Source organism: Artibeus jamaicensis, unplaced genomic scaffold (genome assembly GCF_021234435.1).
Source record: "Artibeus jamaicensis isolate MK-2021 breed Jamaican fruit bat unplaced genomic scaffold, CSHL_Jam_final contig_519, whole genome shotgun sequence".
NCBI lineage: Eukaryota > Metazoa > Chordata > Mammalia > Chiroptera > Phyllostomidae > Artibeus > Artibeus jamaicensis.
In genome coordinates this window covers 56,300,719-56,318,645 of record NW_026521871.1, presented here as the reverse complement: position 1 = coordinate 56,318,645, position 17,927 = coordinate 56,300,719, and the positions used below count along the sequence as shown (strand labels likewise).

Sequence of the window (17,927 nt, the reverse complement as noted above, 5' to 3'; positions counted from 1 at the left end):
GGTGAGGGTTGGGGGGGTAATAGCCAGGAACCCACAACTGTCTCCAGGTGGTCCCCATCTGTCGATTGTGACCATTGGTACCTGCCACGGAGCTGAGACCAGGGCCTGCCACTCTGGGCTTGTTGAAAATGGATTGTTTGTGGACAGTCACTCGTCAGGCTCGTGATGGGCAACGCACCCCCTTGGGAGGTAGTCGAACCTCTGCGGGGCTGCTGTGTGGGCCTGATTCTCACCACGAGGCCTCCCTGGCTGGCCCACACCCTCTCTAGAGCCAGAGGGGCCACCCCAGGCTGGAGGGGGCCTGTGGAAGAGGTGGGAGGGCGCGTGGGAAAGACTGGTTGGCGCCCCTCCTGGGGCATCGTCCCCACGCCTGGCGTGCCAGGCTGAGCTCTCTTGGGAACAGACGGTTCTGTGGGCCCCCCTCCCGCCAGCCAGGAGCCTCTGGTACTGATGCCATTTGTGGTGGAGCAGGGCTTGTACCCTTCCTCTAGGAGACATCCCCAACCTGAGCAGCCTTGATCCAGGTGGGAGGCCCCAGTGTGGCGTTCATGCCCTGGTGGTGCTGGGGGCCCTAAACTCCCCTGGTCCAGTCTCCTGCCCCCACTGCTCCTTTGCCAGCTTTGTCTCAGGTGGGCCTGGTGTTGCGTTCTTCCTGGAGACCTGCCCCTTGTCCTGGGCGGGGGTGTGTCCTGGGAGTGGCATTTAAGGGAGCCCAGGGGTCCTGGGTGGGCAGGACTCTCACAGTGCTCTGCCCCCTCCTGCCCCACTGCACTGCCGCTGGAAACTGGCATTCTGGGGAGCCTAGCAGCCCTTGGGCATGCGTGGTCCTGGCTCTCAGCCTGCAGGTGGTGATCTGAGGGGCCCGAGGGATCAGCCCAGCCGGGCTGGGGTCTCCTGCCTCCCAGCACGAAGGACTCATGTCTTATCCTTCCTGCAGTTGTGCTGTCCTGGGGGCTCTTCCGGTGGGGAAAGTACTCTTGGGAGGTGTGCAGAGTGGAAATGAAAAGTCCCTTGACTGCTGTCCTTCCTCTCCGGGCCTGCACATGTGTGTGTGTCCCTCCACAGCGACTACTGACGGTCACCCTGTCATTGATGCTCTTTCAGTACCGCCTGTGGTCGGTCTGTGCCTGTTCAGTCCCTGCCTGGGGTTGGCTGTGGCTTTATGTCTCTGCTCCCCCTGCCACCAGCTTTGTCAAACCCTCAGGGTGCAGGCCCTCCCCCACAGCCCTGGGTTAGACAGTGTCGGACGTGAATGCAAGGCCCTGGCTGCCTCCCCCATGAGCTTGGGCCTGTGCCGTGGAGCCGGTTGTGGTGGCTGTGTTCCCTGGCCCAGCAGGGGTCCCGCAGATGGCCCGGCAGTGCCAGAATGGGGTTGGTTTTGAATTTGCCATGAGACTGCAGCAGTTCCGATTTCGAGGGCTCTCGGTCATCTTCGTTTCTCTGATTTCCCTCCCCAGGCCCGGGGTGATGAGCACGAAGGCCCTGGGTCTTTCTGAGAAGCTGTAACAAAGCTGTGATGTTGCTGGTCCACACGTCACTGTCCCCATGTGGCCTACCTGGGTCCTACTCGCCTGAGGGCCCAACGCAGCCCCTGCCTGGTGGAGCACGTGGTCTCGGGCACTCTGTCTAAGTCCAGAGGCTGCCGTGAAGAGGGCACTGGCTGGAGACTAGCCAGGGGTGGCCCGGACAGGGGGTCGAGGGAGGCTTGCCTGAGGAGGTGACTGAGCAAGGAACTTCAAAGCCAAGGGGAGAGGTGGGCAAGTCTCTCCCACCCACGGAGAACAAGGGGTGAAAAGTCCCACAGCTGGGGAGCCAACAGGGCTGGGCGGCCAGGTCTTGGAGAAGCGAGGGACACCGGGACAGCTGGTGGGGGGTGGGCTGGGAAAGTGGGAGAAGCAGTTTGTGGACCAGGTGGAGCTGCTGAGGGGGAGGACGGCAGGGCCGGCTGCTGCAGGGGACGTCTGGGGAAGTGGAGAGGGACATCAGGGGCCCACTCTGCAGCACTCTGCCAGGCTCGACCTGGTAGCACCCCCACAGTGCTGCTCACCCATGGGTGCTGTGATGGAGGACACAGGCTCAGGGCGTCGGGCGCTGGCTCAGGCCACAGGGTGGGCCGGAAACCCAGCCCGACCCGTCCTGTGGGGCGGAGGCATCGGGGGATAGCCAGGGCCGTATGGGAGGCAGTGTCATGGTGCAGCGCCCGCTCTGCTCTGTGTGGTGGCACAGGGTTGGGGGAGTCACTCTGTCCCTCTGCCCAGCCACACGCCTCCACCGCCCTGGGCCTCCGCTGCCTGCCCTCTGCCGCCTGCCCTCTGTCCAGATGGGTCTCCTCTTGTCTGTGGATGGCACCACTGTCCTGGGCAACCCCTGTGGGGGTCCTCACAGCCCCTCTGAGCGGTGGCCACCCCAGCCTCACCGTTGTTGGCCCTGATGGCCGCTCCTCAGGCCGCAGCAGTGCCCCCGGCCTCCCGGCCCGGGCCTAATGGTGTCCCTTCCCCAGTGCACAGTGCGGCGGTGAACGCCCTCTCCTTCCACCCGTCGGGAAACTACCTGGCCTCCGCCTCCAGTGACTCCACCCTGAAGATCCTGGACCTCAGGGAGGGTCGGCTGCTCTACACGCTCCATGGGCACCAGGTGAGAGCGCTGGCCTGCGAGGCACGGAGGGGCGGGTCAGGGCCCAAGTGGGCCGGGTCCCTGGGCTGCCCTCCCTTGGAGCCTGTGGAAGCTGTTCCCATGGCCCCTCCCTGCCTGGGCCATGGGGTGAGGTGCAGAGACAGGTCTGCCCTCCCCCGCTCCCGCCCCCACCCCCCACCAGACCCGCGACCTGTGTCAGGGTGCTGTGCTGGGCCCCACAGCTGAGAAGGGGCTGTGGGGGTGAGGGCGGGAGTCACCTGGACGCAGTTGTTGGACTGTCCCTGGGCTCAGTGCTGACTGTCCACCTGTGACCTCGGGCATTCCTTGGTCCCACCTGAGTGGAGCCCTGGAACCCGTGCCCTGACTTGCCTCTGCAGGGGTCCTGCAGCCACGTAGCCATGGAGACTCAGCAGGAGGGAGTCTTCCTGCACGTGTGTCTGGGAGTCCCTGGGCTCTGGTGGGGGGTGGGGGGTGCCTCTGTTCTTTCCAGCAGCTGGCCTGGCGGTGGCCTTTAACCCCTCCCCCAGCTCACCCCAGCAGCTGTGGCTGAGCATCTGGCATCAGGATAACCCCAGTCACGTGGGGCTTTCCCGTCTGCCCTTCCCCACCTGTGAGCAGGAAGGGGCAGGCAGAAGGGGGAGAGGGGACGGGCTGTGCCGAGGGGGCCGATAGCCGAGTGTGAGGTGTAGTCCAGGGCTCTCCGGGGCCCACTGCTGTCAGGGTCAGGCATCAGGGTCATTGCCACGGCTGAGGTGGGCCATGGGCCTTTTCTCCTGCTTCCAAGGCACCTGAAGGCTGCTTGCCACCCTCAGTTGTGGCCGGCGGCCCCTTGTGCTCCGAGTCAGACTTGCTGGTGCTCAGGGCAGGGCGGCCAGCAGGCACAGCTGTAAATACAGCCGCTGGGCTGGGCGACTGTGGGTCCTGCCAGGAGCCACCTCAGCCAGCTCTTTGGCCAGGCAGTGACCTAGCTCCGAAATCGTTTCGGATCCCATAGCCAGGAGGGCACGGGGAACCAGCGCCTGCTGCAGCCTCGCTTGCTCCCCCCGAAAAGGAAAGGCAGCACGCAGCCGCAGCCCACCACCAGGGCGCCTTTTCTCCCCTGTGGGGGCTCTTCGTGCACCTGGCCCACCTGGTAGTCTGAGATCCTTGTCAGTCGTCCTCCTGGAGGCGAAACTGCACAGTTCTGTGTCTGCCATGGGACGTGGCGGGGCCCAGGCTGAGGGGCAGCTGGTGGCGTGGGGTGCAGAGTGGGAAGTGGCTGCACAGGCTCCGAGCCCCCGGTGCCCAGAGGAGAGAAGAAGGAAGACCCGAGCTTCCCTCCATTCACTGTGCCCTCTGTCGTTCCTCACCCGCTCCCAGCTGCTGGGCTGGGCACCTGGGCCACAAAGCAGATGTTACCGTCCCACTGCCTGGGGCGCGTGGCCTAGGAGTCAGGGTTTCCCCAGGAGGTCAGCAGAGCCGTGACAGCGGAGCCGAGTTAGACCAGGTGCAGCGGGCCGAGTCGTAGGCGGCACCTGGATGGTTTGGTGAAGGGGGGTCGACCTCCCCACCAGGTTGGCAAGCGAACGTGGGAGCCAGAGCGTGCGGCTCAGGTGTGTCTCTGCTCCCCACCTCAGAGTCCCTGTCAAACATGGGCTCCGCGTCACCCTGCCATAGGTCTTCCCCCGGGGCACCCACAACACCAGCCCCACTCTGGGGCACAGGGTTGGGAGCCCCCAGCCTCTTCCTAGAGGTCTGACTCTCCTGCCTCTCTCCTCCCCCCTTCTCCTCCCTCCTCCCCCTCCTCTCCCTCTTCCTCCTCTTCCCCTAGACAAGCAGTGAGCCTGTCAGGCACTCCTGACTGGTGGTGGCAGCTGAGTGCTGGGTCCCACGGGTGGCCACTTGGGCAGAACTGGCTGGCATCCTGTGCCCCCTCTGGCTGGAAAGGATGTCCTTTTGGACACATCCTAATGGCAGGGAAGCAGCATCATGACCAGAGCGTTTGGTCTCTGGGCGGATATCGAGGCGTGAAGGTGCAGAACAGGGCTGCCCCAGCACAGCCCTTGCCCTCGGTGCCCAGGGTCTGCTCCAGCCCTGGGTTTGCGGGGATGAAGTCAGCCAACAGTGCTTTACCGAGGTGGGACGGTGTGGCTGAGCAGCCTGGATTTGGGCAGTTTGTTAAAACAGAGCCCCCCAGCCAGGGCCAGTGGGCTAAAGCGGGGCTGCTTTGCTGAACCCCGGGAGTGGGGGTGGGGGGGGAGAATCTGCAGAGGCTGAGCCTGTGCTGTCCTCCGGCTCCTCCGCCACGGTCCTGACTTGAGGGTGCATGAGGGGCGTCCCAGGAGGGGCAGCGGAGGGCCAGGCTGGAGCCCCACCCCAGTGTCTACGCAGGTGTGGAGTCCTCCCGGGCTCCCGCTATGACATCGGTTCCCTCCTTGTCTTCCTAGAAAGGTGCGCGCTGGGCTCGGGGGCCACTTGGGCTTTCACATTCTGGCCTGGGAGGTGGCTCGTGTCTCATTGAGCACAGCTGCCCCCAGCCGCTTCCTGAAGCTTGTGGCTGAGCAGCCCCAGGCCTCCCAGTTGGTCCCAGGTGCCCAGAGATTCTGTCACACAGATGAGGATGGCGGATCTGAAAGCACTCTTGATTCCAGATGGGGACACAGAGGCTTGGAGGGTGGGCCGCACCTGCAGGGTCTCAAGGCGGAGGGGCACGGTCGAGGGGCAGAGCCGGGAGGGAACCAGGCCCGCCACGTTCACTCGTGTGTCCCAGGCAGCGTGTGTCCCAGGTCTGCTGCTGCATGTCCCGTTCTGGCCCAGCAGGAGGGGACCAACCCCGCGGCACCTTGGTTTAGACTTGGAGGACCACCTAGTGACAGTCTCCAGGCAGAGCCCTGAGTGGGCTGGGGGCCGGGAGACTTGCGTTTTTCTGCCAGTGGAGCAGCAGCCCCGCGGGCTCCCTGTTCCCCACCTTGGAGAAGGGACAGCACAGGTGGGAGAGGAGCCAGAGGCCCAAGGTGAAGCCAGCACAGGGAGCGATGCTGGGGTGACACCTTGGCCAGGAGGGGGCGCTCCGTGCCAGGGAGTGTCCTGTTTGAGGTCAGGGCTGGGGGAGCACAGCAGCAGTGAGAGCAGGGAGGGAGAGTCAGTGGGGGGCAGTGCTGTTGCCTGGCTCCCTTAGCTGGGTTGAGGCCAGAAGTGCCATGCAGTGGTCCCCTCAGGCCTGAGCTCCAGGGCAGAGGCACTTGCTGAGAGCAGGGTCACCCAGTGCAGTCTTCGGGGCCGGCCTGTGTGCGGGGCCTCACGGCAGCGGGGCAGCCCAGGAGTCTGACCAGGCCAGCAGTTTGGAGAGTGTCTGGCACACGATTGGCCCGTGTGAGGCTGGCTTGCTTTGTGGGGCAGGGTGGGCGTGAGTTACGCATTTCGTGCAGGCCCGAGGAGTTCTGGCACTTCCGACCAGCGGTCTTGGCTCTGGGGCTCTGAGCTGCAGAGGGCCGTCCCAGGTCAACAGGCCCTGCCCGTGGGCACTGTACCAGGCTGCCCCTGGGGGCCGAGTGACTGGAAAGAGGCTTCCACGGGCTGAGCAGCACCCAAGTCGATTTGGGTGGTGGACCAGGGAGTGGGGCTGGCCCTTTGCTGGCACCCACCAACTCGAGCTTTGGCCCCTCCACGGCCTGGCTACTCCAGCTGGTCCGGGCTTAGCGATGACCCTCCAGTGAGAGGCGGCAGGTGTCCAAAGACAGCTCCAGCAGGCACAGAGCCTTTGCATGGTGGGGGCAGGACAGGCTGCAGGGCCCGTCGGAGGTGCCTCCCTACCTATTATCCTCTGCCTCCAGCTGCATCTGCCCGCCGGGGGCAAGCCAATAGAGCGGGCCGGTACTTGGCGCAGCCCAGACGTGGCGCCTGGCCCTCCCGCCCTGCCTCAGCTCCTGGAGCACCAGGCGGGCTCCGGGTGGTGCCGGCTGTTGAGGAGCCCGCACCAGGTGCCTTTGCCAGCTTCTTTGATGGAGGCCAGGTGCTGGGATGTGTTCGTTTGGGAAGGGGTCGCACGGCCTTGTCTTGTCTGGTGGGTGACTGTGTGCAGCTTTCTAAGGAAACACCCCAGTGTTTTCAGGAACACACAGCTTGCACCCTGGATTCTGGGCTGGCAAACCAGGGGCTTCCCAGTTTGTGCAGCCAAGGAAGCCTGAGCCTCACTGCGGGGAGGCTTTGGGCCGGAGGAGAGGGCTGGGGCGTCAGGGTCAGGCCATGCCCCCTGCTCTGGGACATGGACCAGCCCTTGGCTTCGCTGGGTATACCCTTGTCCGTGGACGACGGCCGCTCCGGCCTCACCCCAGGAGAGGCCGAGTATCTGTCGCTGGGCACCTCGAGGCAGGTCCTCACAGATGTTAGCCTCCTTGTGCTTCCGCTCTCGGATCGTGACCTCCAGCTGCTGTGGGCAGTAGCACCTTGGAAGGCCACTCAGAGTTGTCGTAGTGGGCGCAGTCCTGGTGCCTGGGAGCGTCGCTGGTGTTTGTTAGGAAACTGAGGCTGTGGTGGGGGTTCCTGATGCCTTAGTCCTGGTTGGTGGGCACAGGGACACAGCCACCGGCCTTTCCCCCTGTGGGCTGCGGCCCTTGTCTCCTCTGCCCACCCACCCACAGAGTCCCTCAAAGGTTTATCTGGCTTATTATTTTGTTTAGGGTTCTCCTCATCTCCCCCAGAACACCCTCTCACTTGGGCTTCTCTGTTGTCACACAGCCCCTGAACTCTGTCCCCAGATGGGTGGGCTGCGGGGGTTCCCTGACCCAGACACCTTCCCCCTGCTGCCCTGAGTGGGTGTGGCCTGCCGGCCCCTTGTTCTTCAGGTCTGTGTGAGGTGCCCTCAGCGCCCCATCCGTTGGGCCATCTTCTCCAGGGCCTGAGTCCTGGAGGCCTGGCTGGGTGTCTGAGGGTGCCGGGCTGGCTGGGGGCCGTGCCCTCTCCGAGGTGCTGCAAAGCCTTCCTAGTGAAGGAGGGGAGGGCGTCCCTGCTGCCCAAAGGATCCGGGACAGATGGGGGCCGGGTGTGTGGCTTCTGGGCTGCACGGGAGCCTCGGTGCAGTGCAGTGGGGTGAGGGGCGGAGGGGGAAGGCTTTCCCACCACCTCCGCCTCCTTTGCCTGAAACCTGGTGCCTGAGCAGGGCCCCGTAGCCCTGCGAGGTGCGCGTGCAGGCAGCGTGCTAGAAATAGAGATTTGTTTTTCAGTATTTTCTGAAGCATCTCAAGCCATGCTCACTTGATTTACGTCCCAGAGCTGCTTGGGACAGGAGGGTGGGTGGGCCGGGGGTGGGAGCTAAATCTGGTGTTCGCGGCTGTGCAGTTTGTGTTTGTGTTGCGGTGGAGCAGCCGAGTGGCGACAGGCGGCATTTGCCCCCGGAACCCCAGCCGGCCCGGGTGTGGGCAAGCAGCCAGTGCATGGCTGCCCGGAGCCTGGGAGCTTGTTTCAGGCTGGGGCCTCTGCTGGGGCTAGGACAGAAGCCACAGGGGCCTCACCCAGTAGGGGTGAGGGGGGTGGGCCAGCAGTGAGCCAGGGGCCTTCAGGCTGCTCTGGGGAAGGGAAGTCAGACCTTCTGGCTTGCATAATGGGGCGCCTCCTGGGGAGGTGAAGGAACATCAAGAGGTAAAAGCACACTTGCCTCAACCTGAGTGACTCCGCTGTGTGCCTGGCCCCCTCGCCCCTGCCTGCAGCCCCCAGTGGGAGGCTGGGAGCGGGTGTCCTTGGCTGTGGTCAGCAGAGAGCCTCTGCATTGCTGGGCAGCAGTCCCTCCCTGAGGTCTCCTCACCCAGGGCTGCCCCCTGGGACCCGCCAGCCCACTGCAGAGGCTGGCGAGCGAGTGTAGGAGCCTCCCAGGGTTTGCGGAAGAAACGGCCTGGGCTCGGGCAAGAGACCAGGGTGCCCGCTCCAGAGGCCTCTCGGGCCTCGTTGGGCTGTGGCTGTTCTACCTCTGACTTGGGCATCTGGGGTGACATTCCTGTTTGTTCGATGGCAGCCACTGAAAAACTTCAAAACCCTTCCAAGGTGGTGGTGGGTGGGGGTACCTGGCTGGGCTTTTGCCTGAGTAGCTATTGTGGCACAGGGGTCAAAGTTCAGGCTTGCAGGGGGGCAGGCAGGAGGGGTGGGGGGAGCGGAGAGGTCTGGACGAGCTGCAGGGCTGCAGGGTGAGAGTCACCAAGAGCTGTGAGATTTGAACAGCATGGGCCCCTTTGGCTTGCCTTTTTAACATTTCCTCCATTGATGCCTTGTCACGTGAGAGGGAAGGAACTGGTTAGCATAGACCCCTCAGTCCGGAGGCTGGCATGGCAGAGGGGCCGTGTGGTGAAACGGAGGAGCGCCGGTCCCCCAAGCTCCAGGGCTGGTGGGGCAGGGCCAGTCGGGCTGGTGAGGGGTGGAGCCAGGCTTCATCCAGTGCTTGTGATGATTGGGCAGGATCCTCTCACTGGGCAGGCGGTGGGGGGGACCTGGCGGGGGGGGGGGGCAGAACCCCAGGCAGGTGAGCGCCTCCAGGAGTCGGGCAGGTGGGCTGCACGCTGCTGAAGGCCCAGCCAAGAGCTGCAGTGACACTCAAGTCACGGACGCACCAGCCAGTGGACGAACTCGTCAGCAGTGACTAACAAAAGGAGTAAGCCACCAGAGGGCAGAACAGTTTCAAAAACCGTGTGTTCTGTCTGACCACAGTCGGTGGTGGAAGAGATGTCGAGCCCCTGGGTTTGGAAACCGGACCGCCTGCCCTGGTCACTGATGGCCGGATGAGGGAACCTCAGAGCTGGGGCTGGCCGCCTGAAGGGGAACGGCCTGGAGAGCATTGCGCATTGGGAACTTTTGGAATCTAGCTGAGATGATAATCAGAGCCAAATTTATAGCTTTAAATGAATTTATTTAAAACCAAGAAAGACCGAAAATAACTGGGCGAAGAGCTGAATTCAGGAGGCTCAGAAGGAAGGCGGAGGAGGAGAAGCCCCGGCAGGAGTCTGAGCAGCAGGTGGCCCGCAGGGCTAGGCACGCTGGGCGGGGGGCCGAAGGCTGGCCAGGGGTTGGCACTGTGACGGTGCAGGCTGACTTTGGTTTGCAGCGGGCCCAGGGCCCGCTTGTGCCGTGTTCCGAGTGCCCCGGGAACCCCCAACAGGCACGCAGATGGGTGGACAGCAGCCTGTGGAGGCGCCTCTTTCCAGCAACCCCGAGGCCCCTGGTGCACGGCGCTGTGGCGGGGACTGCAGGCCTCATGCCTTGGGGTTCCCCTCGCAGCTTGCTCTCGGAGTCTCCCAGCAGGTGGACTCCAAGGAGAGTTCTCGCACTTCCTGCCAGCAAAGCTCCCAGCACCTGCTTTCTGCTCCTGAACAGCCCGCTGAGCCACGGGCTGCTGGCCGCTGCTGCCACCCTTGCTTGGTTTCCATCATCTTGTCCCCAGTTTGGCATCTGGGGGTTGGGTGATGACAGGAAAGGTGACTGTGACTTCTTGGAAGCCTGCCACTCCTCAGTGGGCAGGCAAAGAGCCCAGCATTTACGGTGCTCTGTGTACTGGTTTCTTTTCTTCCCACTTTGTTTTTCTTCAAAATGAAAATAAGTTTTGTCATTTTTGTTTTTATGTTAATGTAGCAACGCCACATATTGTTAAAAATTCAAAGTATGGGAATTACAAAGGTTTCCAAGAACCCAGTGAAAATCACCTGAAACTAGACACGCACGTGCACACCCGTAGGTCTAACCTTGCAGCCCTCGGGCACTGTCACCTGAAGGGTCTCCGGGTGATGCTCCACCCACCCCAGCCCACATTCGGGCCCTGGTCGTGCAGCTTTGCCCTGCAATTTCATACTTGGCCAGACTTGCCTGGGGTCCCACAGGGAACGATGGGTCCCCTTCCTTTGTCCTGTGGGTAGCTGTGCAAGACTGCCGGCTGCTGTGATTCCTGGCCCAGGGACGGGCTCAGCTGGAGGCCGTGTTGCTGCCCCTTAGGGAGGGTGAGCGCACAAACCATCCCCAGGACTAGGGGTCAATGCAGGTGAAGGGCTCCAAGCCAGGCCCAGAACTTGGGGTTAGCTGGCCTTGAACTTAGCCTCTCTCTAGCACCCCACCGTGGGCACCGTGGAGAGGAGCCATGGGTAGATTCCAGAAGTGTGGGTGGACAGCTTCCCTCCTGCCCAGCGTTCCTCTGGAAAGTTCAGTGGGGAGGAGATGGTGCGTGGTGGTGGGCTGAAAACTCTCCCTGGGCACTGCTCAGGCCTGGCATCACTCTTCAGATGGTTGTGGGACCCTCAGCACCTGGGAGGCCAGAACGGGCACATCCCCTCCCTGGGAGTGGCATCCTGTTGCTCCTTTGGTGACCCATGCCCCAGCCTCCCTCCTGCCCTGGTCCTGGCCTCTGAGGTTGTCTGGGGCTCCGTGACTGCACGAACAGCCTGGCTCCTCCTTGGGGCTCTGCACTTGTCCGGTCAGCTGCAGGGTGGTGTGGGCGGGGCACAGCTTCGCCAGAGGGCCAAGTCCTGGTCCCAAAGCCAGGTCTGGGTAAGTTGGCGTGCCTCTCTGCCTACTGGCCCCCCCGGGAAGTGGGGACAGTGGTGCCGGCCTGGCAGGGCTGCTCAGTTCCCTCTGCCCACCCACAGCCCCCCAGCCTGGCCTCGGTCCTGTCACTGGTGCTCGGGGGCCTGTCACAGGTCTCAGGGTAGCCGACATTTATACCTGAGCACCCGCAGGTCCCTCAGCCTCTGTCCCATGTCTGCATCCACCAGCTCTAGGTATCTCCCTGTGCATTTCAGGATTTAGAGTGACCATGGGTGTTTGTTCTGTCCTGTTTGTCCTGCAGGGTCCGGCCACCGCTGTTGCCTTTTCGAGAACAGGGGAGTACTTTGCCTCTGGAGGCTCCGATGAGCAAGTGAGTGAGGGTGGTCTAGGGGTCTCTGCCGATGCTGCCCAGGACCGGCAGGGGACCGGGAGGCCACAGCCAGTGGGGCACTCAAACCTGGGCCCCAAGGTTTTCACCGGGGCAGGTCTCCTGAACCTGGTGGCAGAGGCGTGAAGCCCACCCTGCCCACACTGTCGGGAGGAGGGAGCGGCCAGGGCGGCTGGTCTCCAGTGGCCTCCTGCTCCCGATGAAGGTTCGCTCAGAGGGTTACCAGACAGATGGCAGGCCTCGCGGGGTGGGCAGGGTAGGGGCTCTGCCTCCATCTGCACGGCAGCCCTGGGGGCAGGCCCCCATCACCCACCCTGTGGGGGACAAAACTGAGTTTCAGCCCTCGCCCTCTGCTCCCGACCTGCCTGTGTGCTGTTCCAGGGGCTGACGTGTCCCAATTCCATGGCTGTAAAGGGCATGTGTGAAGACGTCTGTCCTACTTTGTCATCCTGTGTGCTGAGGCCTCAGTGTCTCCTGCCCAGACGGCTAAGCACTGATGACCTGTTCCCCTGGTCTGACTTTGTCCCTGGGGTCTGGCCCAGAGCCTGGAATCTGGGAAGCCTCAGGGTGTTGAGGGTCCTGACCTGGTGGGCGTCCAGACCGTCTCTCCTTGATGCCAGGCCTCAGAGCTGTGAGGCATGGAGCCGGGGTTGGAGTGGGGATCCTTGCGCCAGTGGTCTGGGTCGGAGTCCATGTGTTGACCACTCCCCACAGCGCGACAGGCCCGGCCTCGGCCCTCAGGAGCTCTCATTTCCGTGGGGAGATGTGACAAACAAAGAAGGGCGACAGAGAAGCAGTACCGAGCGGCCCCAGTGCTTTGAAGGAGCTGTTGGGGTGCGGGCGGGGGAAGGCCCCTCTGAGAAGGTGGTGCCAATGTGGACGATTCAGCCTGGGGACCCAGCTCCACGGGGCGTGGACCTGGGACAGTCCCGGCAGGAGGGCCCACGAGTGCAGAAACCTGTTGGGGGCGCGTCCAGGAGAAAAGCCTGCTCTCTGGGGAGGAGGGGCAGGTCCCAGAGTTGGGTTGGGGTGTCAGGGGGAGGCCAGTGCCCTGTCCTGGCCCATTTTCTCCATGAAGGACTGGAGGGCTTCTCTCTAATTCTGGGTACCCGTTGGTCTCGCAGGTGATGGTTTGGAAGAGCAACTTCGATGTCGTGGATTACAGGGACGTCCTGAAAGTGCAGAGGCCTCCAGCCACGCTGGCCAGCTCCTCCAGGCATCTGGTGAGTAGCCTGGCTGGGCTGTCCGAGCCCGGGGGCTGGTGGCCTGGGTCCCAGTGAACAGCACCAGGAGGCTCAGGGACGGCGGGGGTTGGGGGCTGAGGCTGGTCACAGGGAAGGGACCCTAGTAAGACCTCGTCACCCAGCAATGATGCTCTGTTCCTTGCGGTGCCGCTTTCAAACTGGCAGTGAACAGGCAAGAAGCACGGGGGCTGGCAGGGCCTGCGGTGCGGCCGCGGCGCGCCCTCTGGGCCAAGGCCCGCCGGTTCCTGGAGGGCCCGGCACTGGAGCCGCAGCCGGCTGGGCTCAGGCCGCCCAGCACTCTCGCTTCCTCTCCTTTGAACCGTGGAGAGGAAGTTCCTCGGCCACAAACCATTTTTAGTACTTTTGTTGGTAAGAGGGCGTTCAGTGTTCCTGAACTCAAACAGTTAATGGTGTTTCTCACAAATACGTTGGGGGAAATAGGTAACTGATGAGGCCTCACTGAGCGAGACTGCATGCGGCTTTGGTGGAACTCACCATTGAAGTCGAGGCTGTGGAGCCCGAGGGTCTCAGGTCCCTCCCGGCCTCCGAGGGAGCGGGCCTCTCCCACACCCGGAAACAGCCCGGACAGCAGGAAGCAGCTCGCCCCAGGCTCCCAAGAGCCAAGGCTGGCCGAGAATAGAACCAGGAAACTGGAGTCCATCTAGCCTTTGGCTCCTGCAGAGGGACCCCCCCACACACTCCCACCCTCTCCCTTCCAGGGGAGGGTGCCACCTGAATCTTGGGAAGGTTGGTGCCCACCAGCACGGGGGCCCTGCGCCCCTTTTCCAGAGTAATTAGGGAAGTTACTTGGGCAAGCTGCCTCTCATCCCTTCAGTCCTGACTCAGGGTGCAGGTGGGGCACTCTTTCTCTCCCGAGCTGTGCGGCCTCACCATCTAGGGAGAGGCCTGTGGGTGGGGAAGCCAGAGGGACAGGCAGGGTGGGCATGGCGGGCAGATGCTCAAAGAGTTGGGGACAGCCGGTTGTCCCCATGCTGCCTTCAGGCCACAGCCCAGCCCTGCGGGCATCTGCATGTCGAGGGTAGCGCGTGGGCTCTGGGGTCTTGGGCCCTGACTGTGTGGTTCCAGGCAAAGCCACCCCCTTCCTAAGCCTGGGTTCCTGACACAGGCCCATTTTGTACAAACATTTGGTTTCTCAGACTTTGGAGTCTTCCAGAGGTGATATTAAATAACAGAAAAAGACCCGTAGAACTTGGCTTTGGTCACTCACATTGGAGAGTATGCTCGCCCTGCCCTCCGTGGGCCTGCCTGGCACCCGGGTCAAACCTAGTGAGCAGTCTGGAGGTGGGCCAGGGGCTCGCTTCTCCAAGAGTCTGCGAGTGCCACCGCTGTGCCCCACGAGCTCTGCAGCCTGGGACCTGCCCCCAGCTCTGCGCACACTGGGCCTTGGCCCTGGCCTCAGAGCCCCATGTGTCATGCCTGGGCATTTGAGGGCTATAGGAAGACCGTTGGGCCAGGTGCTGGGCCTTGAATTCCTGACCATGTGCCTATTAGAGTGTGGCAGTTAGAAGTCACAGGGCAGAGCAGGGCAGGGCAGCCCCTCCGCCCTGGAGACCCCTGCCTAGACCTGGCCCCGCGTGTGGCGTGGAACCCTCCATCTCGGAAGGCTGCCCTCGAGCCCACTCTGAAGAGAGCTCTGTTCACTGCCAGAGCTATTTTCAATCTCTGGTTAAAATTCACAGCTTATTTTTAGGCCCATTTCATGTTGGGAATAAAAAGCAAAAGCCATTTCCCAGCCCTTCAGAATGAGAATAATGGGCTCCATTTTCTCTCCAGTCTTGACTGAGTTGTGATGAAGGGGTTTGGGGCTGTGGCCGGGAGCTTTCCCTCCTTCCAGGGCTGTAGGCGGGCAGAGGCTACAGGGCTGAAGTGCGTGTGGTTGGAGGGGTCTGAGCAGACGGACACATGCTTCCCGGGGGCTCGTGTGGGGCCCTGCGGCCGTCTGCACAGCTCGTGTGGCGGTCAGCTCTGCTCCCCACATGGCCCTGGTTCTCCAGCGCACATCCTCACAGGCCTGCCGCTGAGGCATAAGGATCTTGGCTGACCTTGGACTTGGCACCTGCCCCTCAAATCCCAGCTGCCCTGGGACTGATTCTGCCTCAACCACGGAAGGATTCTAAAACCACTTTGAGCAGCAAATATTCATTTATCTGATTTATTCTTGCCCTTCCTCCAAACGTCTCTCTGAGCCCATGTGCAAGTGGGAAGGAAGGTCGTGCTGTGGGGGAGGGGAGAGTACCGAATTCTAGAATTCAGTAGAACTGAAAACCCACTTCCTGAGTTCCCTGGGCTGCCTGTCCTCCAGTGCAGGTGGTAACCTTGACTCCTAGGACCGGCCTTTCTCTGCTCTACTCACAGGGGAGATGCCAGGCCCTCCTTGCTGAGATTTCATGAGGTGGCACAGGCCAGTGGGAGCTTGGAACCATGCCCGGCACCTGGCAAGGACTCACCAGGCTTTAGCTGTCTCTAAGATGTTTCTTTTCCTTCCTCTGCCCGATGGAGAGCCGGATGAACCCCTGCCCCCAGGCAGGATGGTGGCGTTCAAAACCTGCAGCGTGAGGGCTGGCGGGCAGGCCCGGGCCGTTCTGACCACGGTCGTTTTCCATGCAGGCTCCGCTCTGCACGCCGCCCTCGTGTGGCCCAGCAGGGGCCGCACCTCCTCATGGGAGGCCCAGGTGCTCAGGACCTCCGAGCCCATGCTCGAGGCGGCCGTGGTCACTGAGGGTCTCCGACCGGAGGCTCTGCTCTCCCTGAGGATGGCTTGTCCCCCTCCTCTGGGCCCCTCTGGCTCGGAGGCAGAGGCCCCGCGGCTCCCGCACCCTTGCTTCAGGATGTTGCCCGGAGCTGGGCCTGACCCCTGGCCCAGGGGGTCTTGGCCCTGAATCTGGCTGATGCTGAGGTGCTGGGGGTCCTGGGTGGTGGCTGCTGAAGACCTGGGTTCTCACTGAGGAGGCTCCAAGTCTAAGGAGTTTTAGGGTTGGGGGAGGGGCCTGTTCCCACCTGCCTCGTAGATTTGCTTTCTCTCTTGGGAACATAAAGAACGTGGGTCTCTTGCTGACAACACAAGTTTCTGGCTGGCATTTGCTTTATGTAGCGAGGAGAAGTGTGGATTTGAGGGATGTTTGGCAGATATGGGGTACTGTGGATGTTCGGGGCTGGAGTGAACCTCAGACGGACAAGTCTTAGAAAGGAGCCTCTCTTCTCTGCCCCGACCTCAGTTCTGGCTCCGAATCTTCCAGACTGCTCACGGGGGCTCTGGGCAGCAGGGGAGTCGGAGGTGCCCTGTGCCCGGGCTCGGGCGTCTGTGAGGCTGAGAGGTGCCTCCTGATGTGCTGGGGGCTCAGGCTGGAGAGCCAGTCTTGTCCACAGCCCGCTTCGTTGCTGTGAGGGCGAGCCCGGCCCTCGGCCCCACGAGGCGCAGCGCTCCAGGAACCCCTGCAGCTGATCCGGGGCCTCCGTGCCCAGCTGTCTCCCTGCCTGCCTACAGGACAGCCCTCGGGCGCTTTTCACTCCCCGGCTCCTCTGCAGGGGACCGCTGCGCTGTGGCCGGGCCGGGTGACCGAGACCCTCCGGCAGGATGCCGCAGTTCGGCTAACTTGCACGGCCCCTCCGCCTGCACGGCAGTCATCGGGGGTGCTCTGGGTTTCTTTGTTTCTGGGGGGACAGAGGATACTAAAGTTAGAGCAGACTCAATATCCGTTACCAAACTGTACAATTTTTAGAAAGCTTTTTGCTGGAAACCGCACATCCCCAGACAGTGGTTGAGGGGAGTGCAGCTGCACAAAGTTGAGGAGCCCGGGGACTCCAGCGCCCCTGGCCAGGGCCGGGGCTAGCCCTCCCCTCAGTGCCACCTGTGTATCCACCCTGGGAAGCAGGCGGGACTGCCTCTTCTCCTTTTCCTTCCAGAGGCTACGGCTGTGTTGGGACGGGGCCAGGGCCGCTCCCAGGCAGGCGGTGGAGCACTGCCGCGCGTGCTGGAGTGGGGCCCTCGGACGGGCGCGAGGCCGCTGTGGGCAGCGGCGCAGCCATCCAGCGGGCCTGCGGGCAGTGCGGTGAGGAGGCAGGCCTGCCCGAGCTGGACACAACTGCCAGAGGCCGCTTGCTCATGGCGGCTCCCTGAGTCACCCCATGGCTGGTATGGACACAGCTCGCCCCACCCTGGTGTCAGGTTCCGGACGGGTTTGCATTTCTGACACTCTTCTAGGTGTTGCTGATACACTGGTCCCCGGTCTGTCAGAAGACCGGCTCCCCGTGTGACCGTGGCATCCTGGGTGGGGATGGCGGGAGAAGGGTCTGTCCATGGAGGGGAGATTCTGTGGCCCCAGGGGCCACAGCTTAGGAGGCACTTGGAGAGCTGCCAGCAGCCTCTTCCCAGAAAGCAGCAGGTCCTGGGTCCCGCTCCCCGTACAGTGTTGAAAGAAAACCTTGGCGCTGCCCCACAGGCTCTTCAAACCCAGAGGCACCTACTGGGCTCTGTTCACCGCTAGGCAGGCAGAGTGTGGCTTCGTTTCCAGCCAGGACTTGTGTTAGAGGCAGGGTGGGGCCCAGTGCAGCTCTCCGCGGGCCCTGCGGGCTGCTCCCTGTCCCAGTCCTGTCCCAGTCCCGTCCCGTCCGCCAGTGCTGCTGCATCCCCCTAGTCACCTGGTCTTGAATCCTCAGGCCGCCTCCCTCCTGCCCTCGGCCCTGCGGGTCGGGTGTCTTGGTCAGCTCCCCTCCTCCAGAGCATGGAGGACGTTGGGGAAGCTGGCAGGTGACAGTGCCTGACACTTGGCCTTGAGGCGGCCTGGCTGCTGTGGCTCTACATCTGACCCACCAGAGGAGGGTCCTCTCTGTGGAGCCTTTTGGGGAAGTGCCTCTAGACAGGGAGAGAGGGACCAAGCCCTGGGACGGCGATGACCAGTGACTGCAGTGGGGACAGAGGGTGGGGTGGGCTCTGAGCTGCCCCTCGAGGGGCTGATGGGAGCCTCCTGCCACTGGAGCGTCCTGTTCATTCTGCAGCCAAGTGGGTCCCTCACTGGAGGACAGCGGCCCGCTTCTAGGAAGAAGGTTAGTTAGTGACTTACACCACCAGGAGACAGTCGCAGAAATCTAGGGCAGGCGTTCTGAGACAGTCACAGTGCCGTGAAGATAGATGAACCTGGCTCTGGAGT

The 17,927-nt window shown here is 62.9% G+C and overlaps 1 protein-coding gene across 1 annotated transcript in view; it reads left to right on the top strand.

Moving 5' to 3' along the window:
- Positions 1–17,927, top strand: part of POC1A (POC1 centriolar protein A) — a 55,155-nt gene that overhangs the window by 10,287 nt on the left and 26,941 nt on the right. The window contains exons 7-9 of the mRNA XM_037128628.2: positions 2,501–2,634; positions 11,429–11,497; positions 12,640–12,738. Coding sequence (XP_036984523.2) covers positions 2,501–2,634; positions 11,429–11,497; positions 12,640–12,738 — 302 coding nt within the window. The remainder of the gene's footprint in view (positions 1–2,500; positions 2,635–11,428; positions 11,498–12,639; positions 12,739–17,927) is intronic.